The 17,110-nt window shown below is 43.9% G+C and overlaps 1 protein-coding gene across 1 annotated transcript in view; it reads left to right on the top strand.

Annotated features, from left to right (window-relative positions):
* The first annotated feature begins 505 nt into the window (after nucleotides 1–505).
* ramp1 (receptor activity modifying protein 1) overlaps nucleotides 506–17,110 on the top strand; it is a 30,018-nt gene continuing 13,413 nt past the window's right edge. Inside the window, exon 1 of the mRNA XM_084478370.1 lies at nucleotides 506–626. Coding sequence (XP_084334496.1) covers nucleotides 569–626 — 58 coding nt within the window. The 5' untranslated portion in view covers nucleotides 506–568. The remainder of the gene's footprint in view (nucleotides 627–17,110) is intronic.

Below are 17,110 nucleotides of genomic sequence, written 5' to 3'. Positions count from 1 at the left end.
GAAATGCTTCATTCGGATCCATCCGGTCTGTTGGTACAATCTCTTGCGTGCCCGGGGGATGTCCGAGAAACATGACGTCGTGTTCCCCATCCCCAACACAACACGACGCAAGGTCCCCCACCCCCCAGCCCCTCCCCCAGTGCGACGTCCCGCTTACGTGCGAAGAAGTTTTTTAAACTCCAGCCTCTAAGAATAACAAGTGACCTTCCCATCTCGCCTGTGCATCAGACACGCTTCACTCAAAGTTGGTGGCATGACTTGGGATTGCATGCCATGCTATATCAGAGGAGCGGCACTGACGACATGAGCCGTGGAAGAAGTGTGACAGCAGCGGTGCTGGTGGGAACTCTTTGAGCTGGAGAGCCGAGCGTAGGAATCCTCCTGGAGGAGAGCGATTCATCACCCGCGGAGGGTAGATCACTGCCAAGCATGTACCGCACGGAACTCCTCCTGCTCTTTGAAGCCTGCGCCTATGACCGAACAAAAACAACCCTGTTTAAAAACATCTGACCGATCGCCAGCTCTTTTTTGTGGGATTTTATTTTTTTTACACTTTTCAAACGAGAGGATGAGAAAAGCGGACGGAGCCGCAGTGCCGAGACAGGTGTATGTTGCGCTGCTTGTAGGTGAGTGTGCCACGGGTTTTCACCGCTTTTACTATACTTTAAAGGACAGTCTTGTAGCACAGCTACCGGCTGTGGTGGGACAAAGTAATCCTAAAAATAGTTCGGTTTATGGCACCAGTGAGTGAAAGGTTCGTTTTGGTCTCAAGTGAGTTGGTAGGCGAACCCTGACGTGTATTGGATCAGAGCATGAGGGAGTAGCTGGGAGCAAAGAACAGCGCATCTTATTTGTTTTCAGACAATTTGAATGTTGAATAATAATATATATTTATAGGCTATATATGCAATGATGCATGTCATTGTGTCACTTCGCACATCCTGTTTCCTCACGTCACGTCTTGCATTTGGAAAGAAATACATAATGGACTACTTATTTATAGGCACGGTTAAACAATCGATGTATATGATCTACTCTTATGACCCTTGTAATAGACCTAGACAAGTTATAATTTATAATCTATAACTTTACATTATGGTGTGTGGTCGCTCTAGGCGCATGGTTGTAATATTGTCATCAAGTCTTTAACAGTCAGTCACAATGAAAATAATCAATCTATTAATCAAACCAAAGCACGGGGCTCCGGCCGAGCTCAGGGTGAAAGGACATGCTGCCTACCTGACAGACAATCCCGCGGGTTCACCCATAAATAATCGATTCGGTGTCGTGTGTGAGTTAATTATTCCATTAGCAATGCTATTCAATGCAGACGCTAAACATCTAAGATCACAGAACGACTTCAACCACATCGCAAATGATATGTTATTATATAGGCCTACTGTATATTAGGCTGGATATTTCTGCATGAATAGGCAACAAAGGTTCCTCATACGTTAAATGCAGTGGCCACTGTATAGGCACATTTTTGTGGTTCACTGGTTTCAGAAACAGCACAAACTCCAAATAGTGGAAGAACACATTTGGATGTGCTGCTCTCTCTCTCTCTCTCTCTCTCTCTCTCTCTCTCTCTCTCTCTCTCACACACACATACACGCACACACAGACCGCCTCCCCCCACACACACACATACACACACCCACACACACACACACACACACTCAGTCTTATGGACGCACACTCTCTTTCTCTCTCTCTCTCTCTCTCAGACACACACACACACACACACACACACACACACACACACACACACACACACACACACACACACACACACACACATCCTGAAAGCAGGTATGTGAAGGTGGCAGAGAGGTGTTGTGTGTTTACTGCGAGGGAGAGAAGTGACTCATCTCAGCCAGTTTCTCTCATTACGGCTCCACCATGGCTCCTCACATCTGAGCCTTTTTAAAGTTTCCTGCCACATAGCCCTACTTCTTCACCCAACTATTCCCCCCCCCCCCATACCGGTCACAGATTGGACAGGTTAGTCAGCCAATAGAATGAGACGTCTCATCTCTATTTATAACTAAAAGTCTCTGCATGGGGTTAATCACGAATGGAAACTTTGGCCGTGGAGAGCGGAGTTATCTGTAGATAGAGTGGTTTATTATTTGGCACTTTGATTCAGCAGATGTCTTTGTGCGGATGACTGAAGAAGTAATCGGCGGTATATATCTGCTTCATTCTTTCACATGGATACACCCTGACATTACCTCTCTTCAATGTGAAACTTTACTCATACTGTGCCTTTACTGCAGGCGGACCCCAGCTGTGATAGTGGGAAACACATGGTGAAATGGAAATCTGAGAGAAAAAACTCAGAAGACGTTCTTTTTTTATAGGTGAAATCAACCTGGAGGTCTTGCTCATTTCCCCCCTGTGAAAACCAAGTCTTAGTTTGAGATGAAACAGTGTTACTATCCTGTGAATAACACCAAAGAGGACCCATCACAGTTTGCTATTTTCTAATAGATGAGAGAACTGCTTCATACGTGGTGTTGTGAAATAGTCTTTCTCCCTAGACGGTCTGGAAAAACATTTCCAATGAAATATAATGGGAGTTCAGGGGTCAGGCAATATGGTTTATTCGATTATCAGTCATCACAGTGAAATGGTGGTCAAATTCTGGCTTTGACCTGTTGGACTTCAAAGAAAAGACTGGGCTGCCCTTTCGCCCTTCACGGATGCTGATCTCCGACACACACACACACACACACACACACACACACACACACACACACACACACACACACACATACACATACACATACACACATGCTAAAACGCACCTAGAACTCAAACAAGATTCTGGTTTTTGAATTGTTCAAGGGCATTTTGTAGAGGATTTATATCAGGCATCCTTGCTTAATACCAATCAATTAATGTATATGTTCAAGACTTATTGTCTTGTGTGTGTCATTCTGTTGTGTGTATGTGTGTGTGTGTGTGTGTGTGTGTGTGTCTGTGCGACAGACGGGTGACATGCGTGTGTGGGTGGATTCCTGTGTGATTGACCGCTAAGTCCCGCCCCCTTGGCTCTGTTTAATTAGATTGTGTGTTGAACAAACTATAAAATAAAAGAACAGCCAACAGAGGCCCCCCCGTCTTAATGATGGCCATATGTCATGCGGGCGGGGGGGGGGGGGGAGGGAGAGAGAGAGAGAGAGAGAGAGAGATAGAGAGAGAGACGGAGGGAAAGTGAATGCAAGAGAAAAATAGAGGACAGAGTCAAGGCACTTCCAAAACGGTGTGGAAGTTCAACCAGCCGTAACTCCGGAACAGAACGAACCCAGCACAACAGGACTCCCAGAACACCCCCCCCCGCCACGTTAAGGCCTTGTGACAGAAAAGTGCAGCCAGCAGAATCCACCAGAACACAGCCCTCTGGAGGGAATTCCCCTCAAAGCTTATTCTAGGAGACTGCACATGAACAACGAGGCCGGGGGGACGTTATTCGTGGTGACATCCGGGGAAATATTGTGCAGAAGCCACAGGGTTGAGCCGTCGCAGGTGAGTGGAAAACATGGGCTCCGGGCCGAGCGTCTCCACGGGGGGGGCCACGGCCCTCCACCTCTGGGCACATGGTGCTCCGCCCGCTGGTAAACAGACGGAGACGGCGGACGTCTTGTCTCCGTTGCGTTAACCTTTTCTTATTCTGTTTCCCCGTCGTTTTCTTTTTGGGCTGGAAGAGCCCGTACCGTTCAACCCAACCCCCCCGAATACAGAGAGTGTGCTACTACCACCAGAACGTATGTCTTCTCTGAACGTTGCGGAATTTTGTGCCTGTCCGTTACCCATGGTTACCGTTCAGACGGGAACAGAGAGCGGCGCATATGCTGACAGCGGAAGGGGTCCCAGCTCTCCCTGGGCTGCAGCGCTACAGAGAGCACTGCATGCGTATCTTCTTCCCAGACCGGCTATTTGTGGGAAGTCAGCAATAGTGAATCATCCTTAGAAATAAAATACAAGAAACGGGTACATTCTGTAGGATCTATGAAGGGACAGGCATGCTCATGCATGGGTTCCGTGCGTCAGATTGAATACATTGAGGATTTTTAAGCACTTCAACTGCACCAAGCACCAAGTAATCCCGGACAAGACCGGGGGCCAACTGAGACCAACAAAAGGAAAGTCCACATGCTCAGGCTAGCAACCTATGGGTTTATTCACCTAGCAGCTGTCATGGCTCCATCTTGGATCTAAACGTAGCAGTGTGAACTAAATTCTGCATTCAGTTAGCGTTTAAAAACCAAGTTGGCCGCCAGGAGAATAAGGCCTAACATTGAGTCACCCTCGAAACAGAAACCCAGCATTCATTCAACATGAATACAGACAAAACACGACAGTGACTGTTGAAGTGCCCCTGCATGAGAGCACAATATTTTGCTTCCCTATACTCATAACTGCATGCATGATTGATCAATTCATCAAGCAATGCAAACCCTGACATTCGATGAGCACAGTTCACTATGCCTTGTCACACATGCAATGTGTGTTACATAGGCATACACCCACGCATGCATTCACAAACACACACACACCCACACACACTCATATTAAAACTCACGTATAGAAACATACACACAATGGTGAGTGTGCTAGCATCACTCTAACTGTTTATAATGGTACATTTATGGATTCAATGATTGAACAATACAACGGATATGAGTCAGATAATCTTCCTGGAATATATATCTATTTTTCTTGCCCTGCTCCAATATAGCATGGTTGGACCATTGTTAAGGCCATTCATGTGCCGCCAATGCTGTTGAAATATTCATCCTGGGTTGAGAGCACGTTATAGTTAGCCAGTTAGCCATGGGTGAACAGAGTCCATCCGTAATATGAACAGCTGGTGAATATTTAAAACACGCCCTCTGCACAGGTGCGTGGGCAAACCGTGGCTAGAGAAGGACGAGACAGACGGGTAGATTTAAGAGAGAGTGAGAGAGAGAGAGAGAGAGAGAGAGAGAGAGAGAGAGAGAGAGAGAGAGAGAGAGAGAGAGAGAGAGAGAAGGAAAGGAGAGGGAGATGGTTTTGTGCATCTGAGATGGGAAATTAAGAGGCACGAGGAGAGGAAATGTCAAGATGACCTGTGTTAACAAGATGAACTCTGGTGAAGATCAACCTCAGACAGATAGACAGACAGATGTGCAGAAAGAAAGACTTTTTCATTTTCCGTTTCCAAAATATTACACAGATTTCCCACCAGTTGCTTCTTGTCACAAAGGACTTTCTTTCCTAAATAAAACTGCGGGTTGCCATGCGTACTGCCAGACCAGTTTGCTTTGTGCTTCTTCCCGCTATTTGTTTTACATTTACTAGATAATGTGAGTTGGTCACTTCATGATGCGAACATCCAAATGTCAAGTGAAATTGACATGTAGACATGGATAAACAAATAAACAAACAAACACCTACCACGCTGAGCGTTCCCACTGAGTTCCACTTTAACACGGTGTGTGCGTGTGTGTGTGTGTGTGTGTGTGTGTGTGTGTGTGTGTGTGTGTGTGTGCTCGTCTAAGTGTCTGTACGTGCCTGTAGTGTCTGTACGTGCGTGGGTTGTGTATATATGTGTGTAGGTGCATGTCTGTATGTGTGAATGTATATATCTGCACATGGCAGCATAGATCTTATAACTTCTAGGTACAACTGTGTGTTTCCCTCCATGCACACACTGGGCCCTCAGACCACTGAGCTCACTTCCTTTGTTTCCACATCGAATGTGTGCATATCACAGTATGTATGTGTCTACGTATATATGTGTGTGTGTATGTGCCACTGCGTCACTCAATGTATATCTTTGTGTATTCATGAGCGTGTGTGTGTGTGTGTGTGTGTGTGAATGAGGTGTCTGAATGTTTTTACATATGATTTCAGTTTTTTACCTTTTTCCACCACCCTGGGGATGTTTTCATCATCTAGTATTGTGTCAGATGCCAACGCAAGAGAGAGACACAAAGAGAGATACAGAGAGAGAGAGAGAGAGAGAGAGAGAGAGAGAGAGAGAGAGAGAGAGAGAGAGAGAGAGAGAGAGAGAGAGAGAGAGAGAGAGAGAGAGAGAGAGAGATTATTTGCCTTGGCAGATAGTTGAGTAGTAAAAGCATAAAAATAAGAAATGGGATTACTATTTATCTTGGCGTCCTCTTTTTGCAGTATATTCTGTGGGAAACATCAACCAGATAAGATGTTTGGTAACAACAGATAACATAATAATAATGTTTGTTTAAATCGAGGAGCCTACTAAGTAAGTATATGTATTCATGTATTCATAATTCATATACCGCCAAATTCATTTTAATGCAAATAGGCTGGTTAACCAGCACAACAGAGACTCCTCTTTAATCACTGTTTAATCACCATGTGATCACCTTTTAATAGCTGTTTAATGTTTAAAAAGATTTGCTGTTTCAACAAGCAGAATTGAAGAGCACATTAAAGAAAGAAGATGTTATCAGGAAATGTTGAAAACACATAAACCCTCAGAGCGAGGGAGATGACATTTAAAGGGAAAAGAGCAAGAGTGTGTTACAGTCTCTTCAAGGGTGCTTGGTCAGGAATTCGACCCCTCAGGGCCCTGAAGACTATCCACCAAGCCCCTGGTGTGTTCAGACACACACTGAGACAACACAACAAAGAGTGTGGTTTGGCTGGATTTATGTCTCCCCTTGGTTTCAGGGGAGAACCTGAGATCACACAACCCATAGGAGGGACGTGTCCCTCTGGCTGCCTTGTGATCTACAGTGTGGATACAGGTTTCAAATACGCACACACTCACACACACACACACACACACATCGGCACACACACACCGGACACGGACACACACACACACACACACACATAAAAATAGACACAAACAACCGGATACGCAACAGACACACACACACACCCAGACACACATGTAGACTCACATACTGACCCACACATACACACAGAGACAAACACACACATACACACACATACATAGACATACACACAAAACACACACACACACACACACACACACACAGCCCTGTAGCCCCGTCATAGTGTACCATACTTCCGATCGGCTTGGGTGTGTGTGTATACAGTTTATGAATGTGTGTGTGCATGTGTGTCTTAATGCCATTATATGGAACGCCAATCCCCTTCCATAAGGAGCTTTGGTTTCCTGGTGTATGAGTCCAAGGAGCTCAACTAACACAACATCAAACCGAGAGGCGAGGGTGAGTCATGCGGTGTGATTACAATCCCACACCTGGTTAATACCAGCATGCACACGTGCAGCGCTGGTAACATGGGCGGGCTGGGCTCCCCTGAAATAACGTTTGGACCATTCTGCCCATTTTATGCGTTTTATTCAAACATGATTCTCTTCATTCCAATGCAATTTTCAATACTCAATATATTCAATGATATGTTGAAAATGTAACATCTAATTAATAAATAAGAATAGCCTTTTAATAGCTTTTCGCATGTAAAAAAAATGCAAGTATAGTTTTATGTCACACTTCTAATAAGAGGCAAATTCCGCACTCCAAAATGCCTTGGGCTCATCATAATACAAATGTGTCAAATTGTTCAGTGGTTTTGAATCAAGCACCGAATGTGTTCAAATTGTGCTTACGCTACAATTCAAAACCGAGTCTCCACGGGTAGGATCCGCCCGGACCCTCTCATACACCGCAATGTCTTTGGGTGGGGAAAGCGGAGAGAAGCAATTCCTAACAGGGCTTTCTTATATGCTTGTGCAAGAAGCCCCTAGCCCCAACTGTACCTGAAGGACTAGAGTGCTAAATTCATGGTTGTTTCCGCTTTGTGTTTACTGTGTATGTGTTTGTGTGTGTGTGTGTGTGTGTGTGTGTGTGTGTGTGTGTGTGTGTGTGTGTGTGTGTGTGTGTGTGTGTGTGTGTGTGTGTGTTTGTGTGTGTGTGTGTGTGTGTGTAGCGGGGGGGGGTGCGTGCATATGCATGTGTGTTTGTGTGTGTATTACAGGCAACACACACTCTCTCGAATGCTTGTTAATCGTATCAAAGTGGCCACTAACCTCTCTCTACCCTCCTTCGGCTGTCTGTATAATTCCATCTCTCTCTCTCTCTCTCTCTCTCTCTCTCTCCCTCTGTCTCTCTCTCTCTCTCTCTCTCTCTCTCTCTCTCTCTCTCTCTCTCTCTGTCTCTCTCTCTCTCTCTCTCTCTCTCTCTCCCCCTCCCTCCAGCTCTCTTTCTTACTCACTAAATGTCTGCCAGTTGCTGAAGTGATAGATGATATGCAGATTCACTCATTCAAACACACATGCACATTTTACCAGCCCATACGCAAGTGGGCTTAAATATAGAATATAATTTATAAGTAGAAAAAAAAGAAAATTAGACTGTGAAGTTTCAACCATTAATTAAATTCAATTTGGCATCTCTGTACACAATCTTGATTTTAAAACAAAATATTTGACACAAACTTTTATCATAACTGCCTGCTGATCAATTGACCTGCCCCTAAGCTCCGCCCTTAGAACGCAGATGAGCCAATGACATTCCAGCCACAACTATACTTCGGCTCGGACAACTCCATTGAAAACAACAGGGAGGAGGCATAATATAACAATTTAATGGTGGATTTATGTTGTTTGTGTAAAAAAAAAAAAAAAACATGGTCAAACGATGTGCTTGGGGTACATGTAACACAGACAGTCGGTGTCCCAAGAGGCTGCACAATGCGGTATATTTCATCCCTTTCCCCAAGCCACAACGGGACAATAAAAAGTGTGTCATGTGGATCAGACAGCAGGCCAGAATACCAACTGAATTTAAGCTTGTTACCTTCTGTATGTATTTTAAAGTTTTGAATATACCCCTCCGTAGCGTAATGTATCCATTTCGATGGATCCCGGAAGAAATTAAATCTTTTTTTCCCCCAAAACTTCTCCAAAACCTGCTTTGATATACTGTCAGCTGACATTTTTCCATATGTTTTTGTTATCGAGTCATGACTTAGCGACAGGTCAATTACATGTATCTGCAAATAATGTTTTATTTCCAGTCACTTTGTCTGCTAAATCCATAATAATAAAATAATGATTATCATACGCCGGTTGAGATGAAATACAATACTAAGGCTTGGTGATAGCAATTGTTCTATTTTAAAAATGTTTTGTTATTGCATAATTCATATGTCCTGTTAGAAAAAGATTATGTTTCAAGGACAATTAATAGCATTGGCCGTGTCGGGTAACATGACAGCAGATCATCGAGATTCTGTTTCCTGTTTGGCCCAAACCTCAACATTCAAGTCTGACATATCAGCAGTGAGCTAAACGTTAGCTTCCAATCACTCCAAACTCTCTCCTAATGGTCTTGTGGAGCTTTGTCCCAGATCGATTTGAATGCCGTTAGAGGGGTAAAGTCGTTCTCAACAAATCAACAGCAAGTGTTTGTTTGGCCACTTACTGGTGTTATTGGACCCCTATTTTACCACCAGGAGGGTGAGTAGATAGAATGACCATTCGACCTAGCAGCCCACCCAATGGATTGCACCATATTGATGGGCTAGGTGGACACTCCCACTTGAAAGGACAATAATGGGTATAAAATGTCTTGTGATGGCTGATCAATGTCACACCGGGTGGTGAAATAGAAGGAAACCCTTTAAAAGGAAACCTATGCCCTCTACTCGTTTCTCTGTCATGCTCCAACATTGTTTGACAACAACAGTGTTTCACAGCCATTCTCTCGTCTATGATTCTTCTCTGCACATTAGTTGTCTGTATTCCGAACAGGTAGATGCCCCAGCCTAAATCTTCTGAGCTGTTCTCTGCTTTACTTTGCTGCTTCACTGCCGTGTGTGTGTGTGTGTGGGGGGGGGGGGGTGCCTGTCTGTTTGTGTGCGCACAGTATGTATATGTATCTGTGTGTGGTGTGTGTGTGTGTGTGTGTGTGTTTCACAGTGTGTGTTGGGAGCGGGAACAAAAAATCGAGTCATATCAGTATCAGGACTCTTCCGCGATACTTGGATCGTCAGGTTGACTGAATTTTTTTTTTTAAACAGAAAAGTAACAGAGACGTCATCTTACTAGAAACATATTAATGGTAGCGTCCTATAGAGGGCGGTATAGTGTATTCCCTTACAGTTGATTCCAATCAACTATGTTCTGTTCTGATGGTTCAGTAGAACCCAAACCACAACGTCATGCCTGTAGGTTAAAAGTAAAACATACAAAAGAAAAAATGTAACATTTCACGATTTTTACAAAATCAAAATCTTTAAAGAATCGGATTCGCTATACAAATGGCATCGGCACTCAAATGTTGTTTTTAATGTGAGGTCCTTGCCAATTCCTGTCCCTAGTGTGTGTGAGTATGAGATGTATATTTTTTATATACAGTATTTGTGTTTGTAGCCGTCAAAAACCCTTTAGGTCAACAGCTGGCTGACGTGTACTTCAGTGTATGTGTGTGTGTGTATATGAGATGTATATTTTTTATTTACAGTATATATGTGTTTGTAGCCGTCAAAAACCCTTTAGGTCAACAGCTGGCTGAAGTGGTGTGTGTGTGTGTGTGCGCGCGCGCGTGCGTGCGTGCGTGCGTGTGTGTGGGTGTGTGTCAGTGTGTGTGTGTGTTGTAGCAGGCTCGTGGGTGTGGGGTTTTCACACCACCAAGTCGAACGGTAAACCACACACACAGAGAGCAGTTCAGAGTCAGGTTGCTTTATTTACCCGGGTATTTACAGTATTACCCGGGTATTTACATTATTACCCAGGTATTTACAGTATTACCCGGGTATTTACAGTATTACCCAGGTGTTTACAGTATTACCCAGGTATTTACAGTATTACCCAGGTATTTACAGTCAGCATGGAAAAGGGTGCTCCACCCCCATAAGGGTACAATCCGCATTTCGTAATGTCTGTAAATCCAGTGTCCAGGGGTCAGCGCCAGAAGGGGGTCAGTCCAGGGGTCAAACACAGCAGTCAGTACACAGGGTCCTCAGACGGTCCTCAGACGGTCCTCACAATCTGTAATCAGTCCAGTCCCCCCCCCCCCCCCCCCCACACACACACACACACACACACACACACACACACACACACACACACACACACACACACACACACACACACACACACACACACACACACACACACACACACACTCACACACTCACTCACTCACTCACTCACTCACTCTTTCTCTATATAGATATAATATAATACATCTATATCTATATCGAGATATTGTACCTCCATATTATGGCGGTACAATATCTCGAGAGGCTCACACCGCCACTCTCCAGGTTGCTAGCCCCAGCCCTCCTGTGTGGTAGCCTGCTCTCCCCTTTAACCCCAACCACCCCTGCTTAATGATCCTCAGGCCTGCATCGTTAATGGCAGGAAGTCCATGTAAGGCTTGGGGGTGGATACCTCAGAGATAACTCCCTCTAATTGCCACTCCCCTCACTCCTCCCTGCCGTCTGCCACAGTGTGTATATGAGTTGTGTATTTTTTATATACAGTATATGTGTGCTTGTAGCCGTCAAAAACCCTTTACGTCAACAGCCGGCTGAACTGTACTTTAGTGTGTGTGTGTGTGTGTGTGTGTGTGTGTGTATGTGTGTGTGTGTGTGTGTGTGTGTGTGTGTGTGTGTGTGTGTGTGCGTGCGTGCGTCTGTGTGTGCTGCTACTCTGCCATGGGCGTTTTCTCACTCGACTCCTACATCTGTTTACAGGGACAGTGTAATTATTTGTCCATCCGTTTACAGGGACAGTGTAATTTGTCCAGCTGTTTACAAGGGCAGCATAATCTCTTCATCTGTTTACATGGACAGTATAATCTGTTTTATTTGTTTACATCTGTTTAAATAGAGTCTCATCATATACTTATATTACCTATTACATCTATTACAGGCAGTATGATATCTAGACTTCTAACAAGGACACCTTAGCTGACATAATGACAATTAGAATCTGTAAGGTCAGTTTAAAAGAACATCGTAGCAGAATCTCTTGCTCCTCTTTACAAGGATGTGATAGCTGATACGAGACACCACCATCTGTGTATTTCTGTCAGCATCATCCAGAGTTGTGACATCGCTGACGTTTGGAGCAAAGGTGGAAAGGATATAAAATCACAGCAACATAGTCAGAAAGCCCTGACCTATTTTACTCCATACTAAGAAACCCAGAAAGAGCAGGTTCCAACTTTTTGGGGGTGTCTAATGTCATTTCCCAATATTATATTTATTGTGTTGATATTTTTCATAGTGATTAACATATGGACAAGAATATGACATACTCTGTTTCTTCATCCTCTGTACTGCCAGGACTGGGTCTAGGCAGGGGGTCTGGGTCTAGGTAGGGGTGTTGGTTCACACCAGTGGCCTAGCGAGGAGCACTCAGGCCGGGTCCGGGCGGAGGGGCCACGCCTGGCTCCCTGGTTCCTCTGGCGTTCAGCAGCCCAATCTAAACTGTGCCTCTTACTCACAAGAACATTTGGTTCCGCTAAATAATTCAACTCCGGGCCGCAGCCGGGACAGGAGAGAGGGGAGAGGAGAGAGAGAACATGTAAGAGATAGTCTGAGAGAGAGAGAGAGAGAGAGAGAGAGAGAGAGAGAGACAGAGACAGAGACAGAGAGCGACAGAGAGAGAGAGAGAAAGAGGGAACGTGTGAGAGAGAGAGACAGAGAGAGAGAGTGTGTGTGTGAGAGAGACAGAGAGAGAGAGAGTGTGTGTGTGTGTGTGTGTGTGTGTGTGAGAGAGAGAGAGAGAGAGAGAGAGACGGGGCTGGTTAGGGACAATAGACAGTGAGTTGTGAGAACACACTACAGAGAAGAAGAAGGAGAGAGGCACTAATGTAAGTACAGTTACATTAAAAATACAGTCAACAGTGTCAGGACCTCATCAGTCTGTCTGTCTGTCTGTCCGTCTGTTTGTCTGTCGTCATCTGTCTGATTGTCGGTCTGTTTTTCTGTCATCAAATTCATTCAAATTAAATCAACAGAGAATTATTGGTCTTGAAAATAAAGAATTTAGATTAATTGAATATTCATTGATTTAATAAAAAATGTAATACCCTAAAAAGAAATGTAACCTAAAAAATAGATAAAAGATAAAAAAGATAAAAAATACATTGTTAAACCAAAAGGCATATATAAAATACTACATAGTGGTAAAAAACTGAAAAACAATCCATCCATCTTTCTATTTGTCTGGAAGTGCAGTAGAGTTACTACAAACTGTGGAGAGAGAGAGAGAGCGAGAGAGAGAGAGAGAGAGACAGAGAGAGGAACCACATCCACTGTGAAATCATCTGCATCATTTATCATCTGTGGATTGACGACTTATCGCCGCATGAATATCTATTACAGCCTGACTGTGACCCATAAGGACACATTAAAAGTTAAACTGTATATCACTTCATTGGCTGTCGCTCTCTCTGTGTTAAGGCAAGCAGATCCTTGACATGTATTTTAATGACGAGATTCTCTTCTCTCTTTCGTCACACTTTTTCTCTTCAGACCCCCTCTCTCTCCCCTTGAGGTTTATGGAAGAGACATATTTATATGCATAATAATTCTATAATATGATTCATTCAGCTGATGTGGAGAAGAGGGAATAACTGTTTCTAACCCGTGTTGGTTGGGTTTCATCTCTGGGGTATTTCACCATACAGTCTGAGTTAGGGTGAGCTTTTTACTGTGGTCCCAGAATGCACAAAGGAGGTCAGATGATGGAGTAAAAAAAAAATATATATATATATATATTTAAATTAAATTAAACGAAAGAACTCCTAAAGCCAGTGATGGCTCAGTGACTCAGCAATGACAGAAAAGCAGAGACCCTGTGCGAGAGAAAGAGAGAGAGAGAAAGAGAGAGTGGGAGGGAGGGAGAGAGAGAGAGAGAGAGAGAGAGAGAGAGAGAGAGAGAGAGAGCGGGAGAGAGAGAGAGAGAGAGAGAGAGAGAGAGCGAGAGAGAATGGGAGTGGGAGAGAAAGATAATATTTCTATCATTTTTAACTTAGCTGTGCTTTGGCAATGTAAAGAGAGAGAGAGAGAGAGAGAGAGAGAGAGAGAGAGAGAGAGAGAGAGAGAGAGTGGTGGAGGGACAAGAAAAAGAGAAAGAGAGGCAGTGAGTATCAGGGAGAGAGGGAGAGAGTGCTGTTTCCAGTCTGACAGTCCAATGGAAATAGTTTCATCCTCTCAATTTCAAGAGCCATTAATACTAAACGCCAAAGAAAGCAATTAGGATTGTTATTCAGGGCACTTAAACGCATTTATAAGAGAAAGACAGAGAAGAGAGAGAAAGCGAGAGAGAGAGAGAGAGAGAGAGAGAGAGACAGAGAGCGAGAACAAGAGTGAGAACAAGAGTGAGAGAGAGAGCAAGAGAGAGAGAGAGAGAGAGAGAGAGACTGGGACAGAATGGGATACCTTCTCATTACTCTTTGAGCCTCATTAGCTTCGGACTAACGGTGTGTCTGTGTGTCTGTCCAGGCAGTGAGGCTGCCAGATGACCTACATCCAAATCTAAATGGCCTGAATCCACATCTAGATGGCCTATAGATGGCCTATGACTCAAGCAGGGGTCTAATTTGCAGAATTGTCAACCGGTGGTTGTGCATGAGGGAACATGGGAATGCATTGACCCATTCCATGCTCCCTAATGACATAATGTCTTCTTAAAATAATCCCTATATGACGTTTTTGATAAAAGCCTCTGCTAAATGCCTGAATAGTAAACCAGCGAACCAGCTAAAATGAACCCAGCTGAGATGGCAAAAAGGCATTGCCCTTATGCCTTTCCTACAGGAACACAAATCGGAATCCAATTGAGACAGAGAGTAATGCATTCTGGCAGATGGATTTGGATTTGACCAAGGTATACAAAAAGTTTAGCTATGGCTGTTACTGAGTTTGTGTGTGTGTGTGTGTGTGTGTGTGTGTGTGTGTGTGTGTGTGTGTGTGTGTGTGTGTGTGTGTGTGTGTGTGTGTGTGTGTGTGCAGTGTGGGTACTGAATATGTAAAGTGTTTGTAGCAGGGAAGTGGGCAGCAGGAAGAGAGAGTGGGATGAAACACAGAGTTTTTTGAGTAGAGACGGAGGAGTCAGGATGACTAGAGTCACACACACACACACACACACACACACACACACACACACACACACACAAACACATAGACCATAAAAGAAACTCACACACGCATAATCACACAGAACCGCACTCAATGTGAGGACCTTCTGGTAATGGCATTCCATGCACATGAGATGAATTTATATTCACCAATGAACAAACAGATAGTAAACAATCAATCGTTTTGATTGATTTAAAATGCAGCTGAGACAGTTTTCCATTGCCCCACGACCCCCAGGTTGCTTGACTGGGCTCGTCCAATCCCTGGACAGAGGTTTTTGCTTTTGCTCAAACCGGTTTATTGTATATTATGTTGTATGTATGTTATTGAGTATGAGCAATGTTACACGCAGAACAGGTGTTCTGTGCTACTATCTGATCTCCTGGAGTGTGTGTGGTGATCGCTGGTTTAACCTGTGTATGTTGCACAATGCACCACAGGTGTCTGATCAGCCTGGGCCAGGCGAGGCTGCTTAAACCAGCCGTCATCCACACACCTGTTCTATGATATCATGATAATCGATAATACACGGCTCATATCTCATTGATCTTCATCGATGGGTGCCCATGGGATGTCTGCAGTACGTACAAACACACACACACACACACACACACACACACACACACACATTCAGACACAAGACCCCACCCCGAAAACCCGGAGCCAGCCACTGGCAAAGCATAACATTACACACAGATGAACAAGTGCATTGTGGGAATTGCCCGGGGCAGGCCAATGTCCGCTGCAAATTTTCAACCATTACTTTTTCATTGATTTTCATTGAGTTATTTCAGCTTTATTTATTGAAACAGACAAGTACGAAATATTCCATGGTTTGGGTTTTCAGCTGTGGCCTCAGAGCTAAAAGAAATGATGAATAATTGAAATAAGTAAATCATTCAAGACAACCTGAGCAAGGGTTTAAACAGGTATACCTGTAAAGGGAAAACTTGATGATCAATACATATCAATAATTCAGATCAATAAAGTTACTCTCCAAAAGCCTTCTGTGGGGGAACTCAGACTTAGTAAAGAGAAGGTCGAGGAAGGTCATGGGATGAAGATGTTCACATGAAGCTCCATAAAGACAGCTTGACAAGAATTGGTTGTTATTGGTACGTTAAAAATAATCTTAAAAAAATAAACCTTGAAAGGGTTTGTTCGAAATATTGACTGAGCACAACGTTAGTAGTGCTCAATAGCTGGAGATGTTTAGGAAAAGACAAAAAATATAACTGTAAAAATAATAATAATAAAAATAATAAGAGTGCTTTTGATTTATATACACAAGCGCACACTTATGATCACACACACACACACGCACACACACACACACACACACACACACACACACACACACACACACACACACACACACACACACACTTGATCTTTATTGTTGATGTTTGCTTCACTTCTCTGGCCCCTCTCCCCTCAGAGTTTGTCTGCAACTTTGGAAGAATAAAAACAAGCTTTGAGGTCTCCTAGTCATATACTTTTTTCTTAATTCTTCATTTGAATGAGTACTTTTAGTTTTGGTACTTTGCTGCATAGCATTGGCAGAATGCTTAGTGCCTTTGACCAGAGCGATGTTTCCTGAGCTGACTTTTATTTTGAGTACAGGAAGTGAGTATGTAGCCAAGAGTTTTTCACAAGAGAGAGAGAGAGAGAGAGAGAGAGAGTGAGAGTGAGAGAGGAGAGGGAGATAGAGAGAGAGAGAGGGAGACAGAGAGTTAGATTGAGAACAAGAGAGCAGAAGAAAGAAAGACAGAGAGAGAGAAATAGAGAAAGTTGGAGTAAGAGAGAGAAGGAGCGAGAGAACAGAGAGAGAAAGAAGAGAGATAAAGACAGAGGAAGCGAGCGAGAGAGGAGAGGACAATATCAGGTAGAGATGAAGGATCTTATAAAAGATGGACAGAGAAGAGGAGGGGGGGTGGGTAAGAGACGAGAGAGAGAGACCCCTGCAAGATGAAGGAGAGCCTAAGAAAGG

The sequence above is a fragment of the Micromesistius poutassou genome (genome assembly GCF_964030765.1).
Source record: "Micromesistius poutassou genome assembly, chromosome: 14".
Lineage (NCBI taxonomy): Eukaryota > Metazoa > Chordata > Actinopteri > Gadiformes > Gadidae > Micromesistius > Micromesistius poutassou.
Note: the sequence above shows the minus strand (reverse complement) of the source record. Positions and strands in the feature narration are given on the sequence as shown.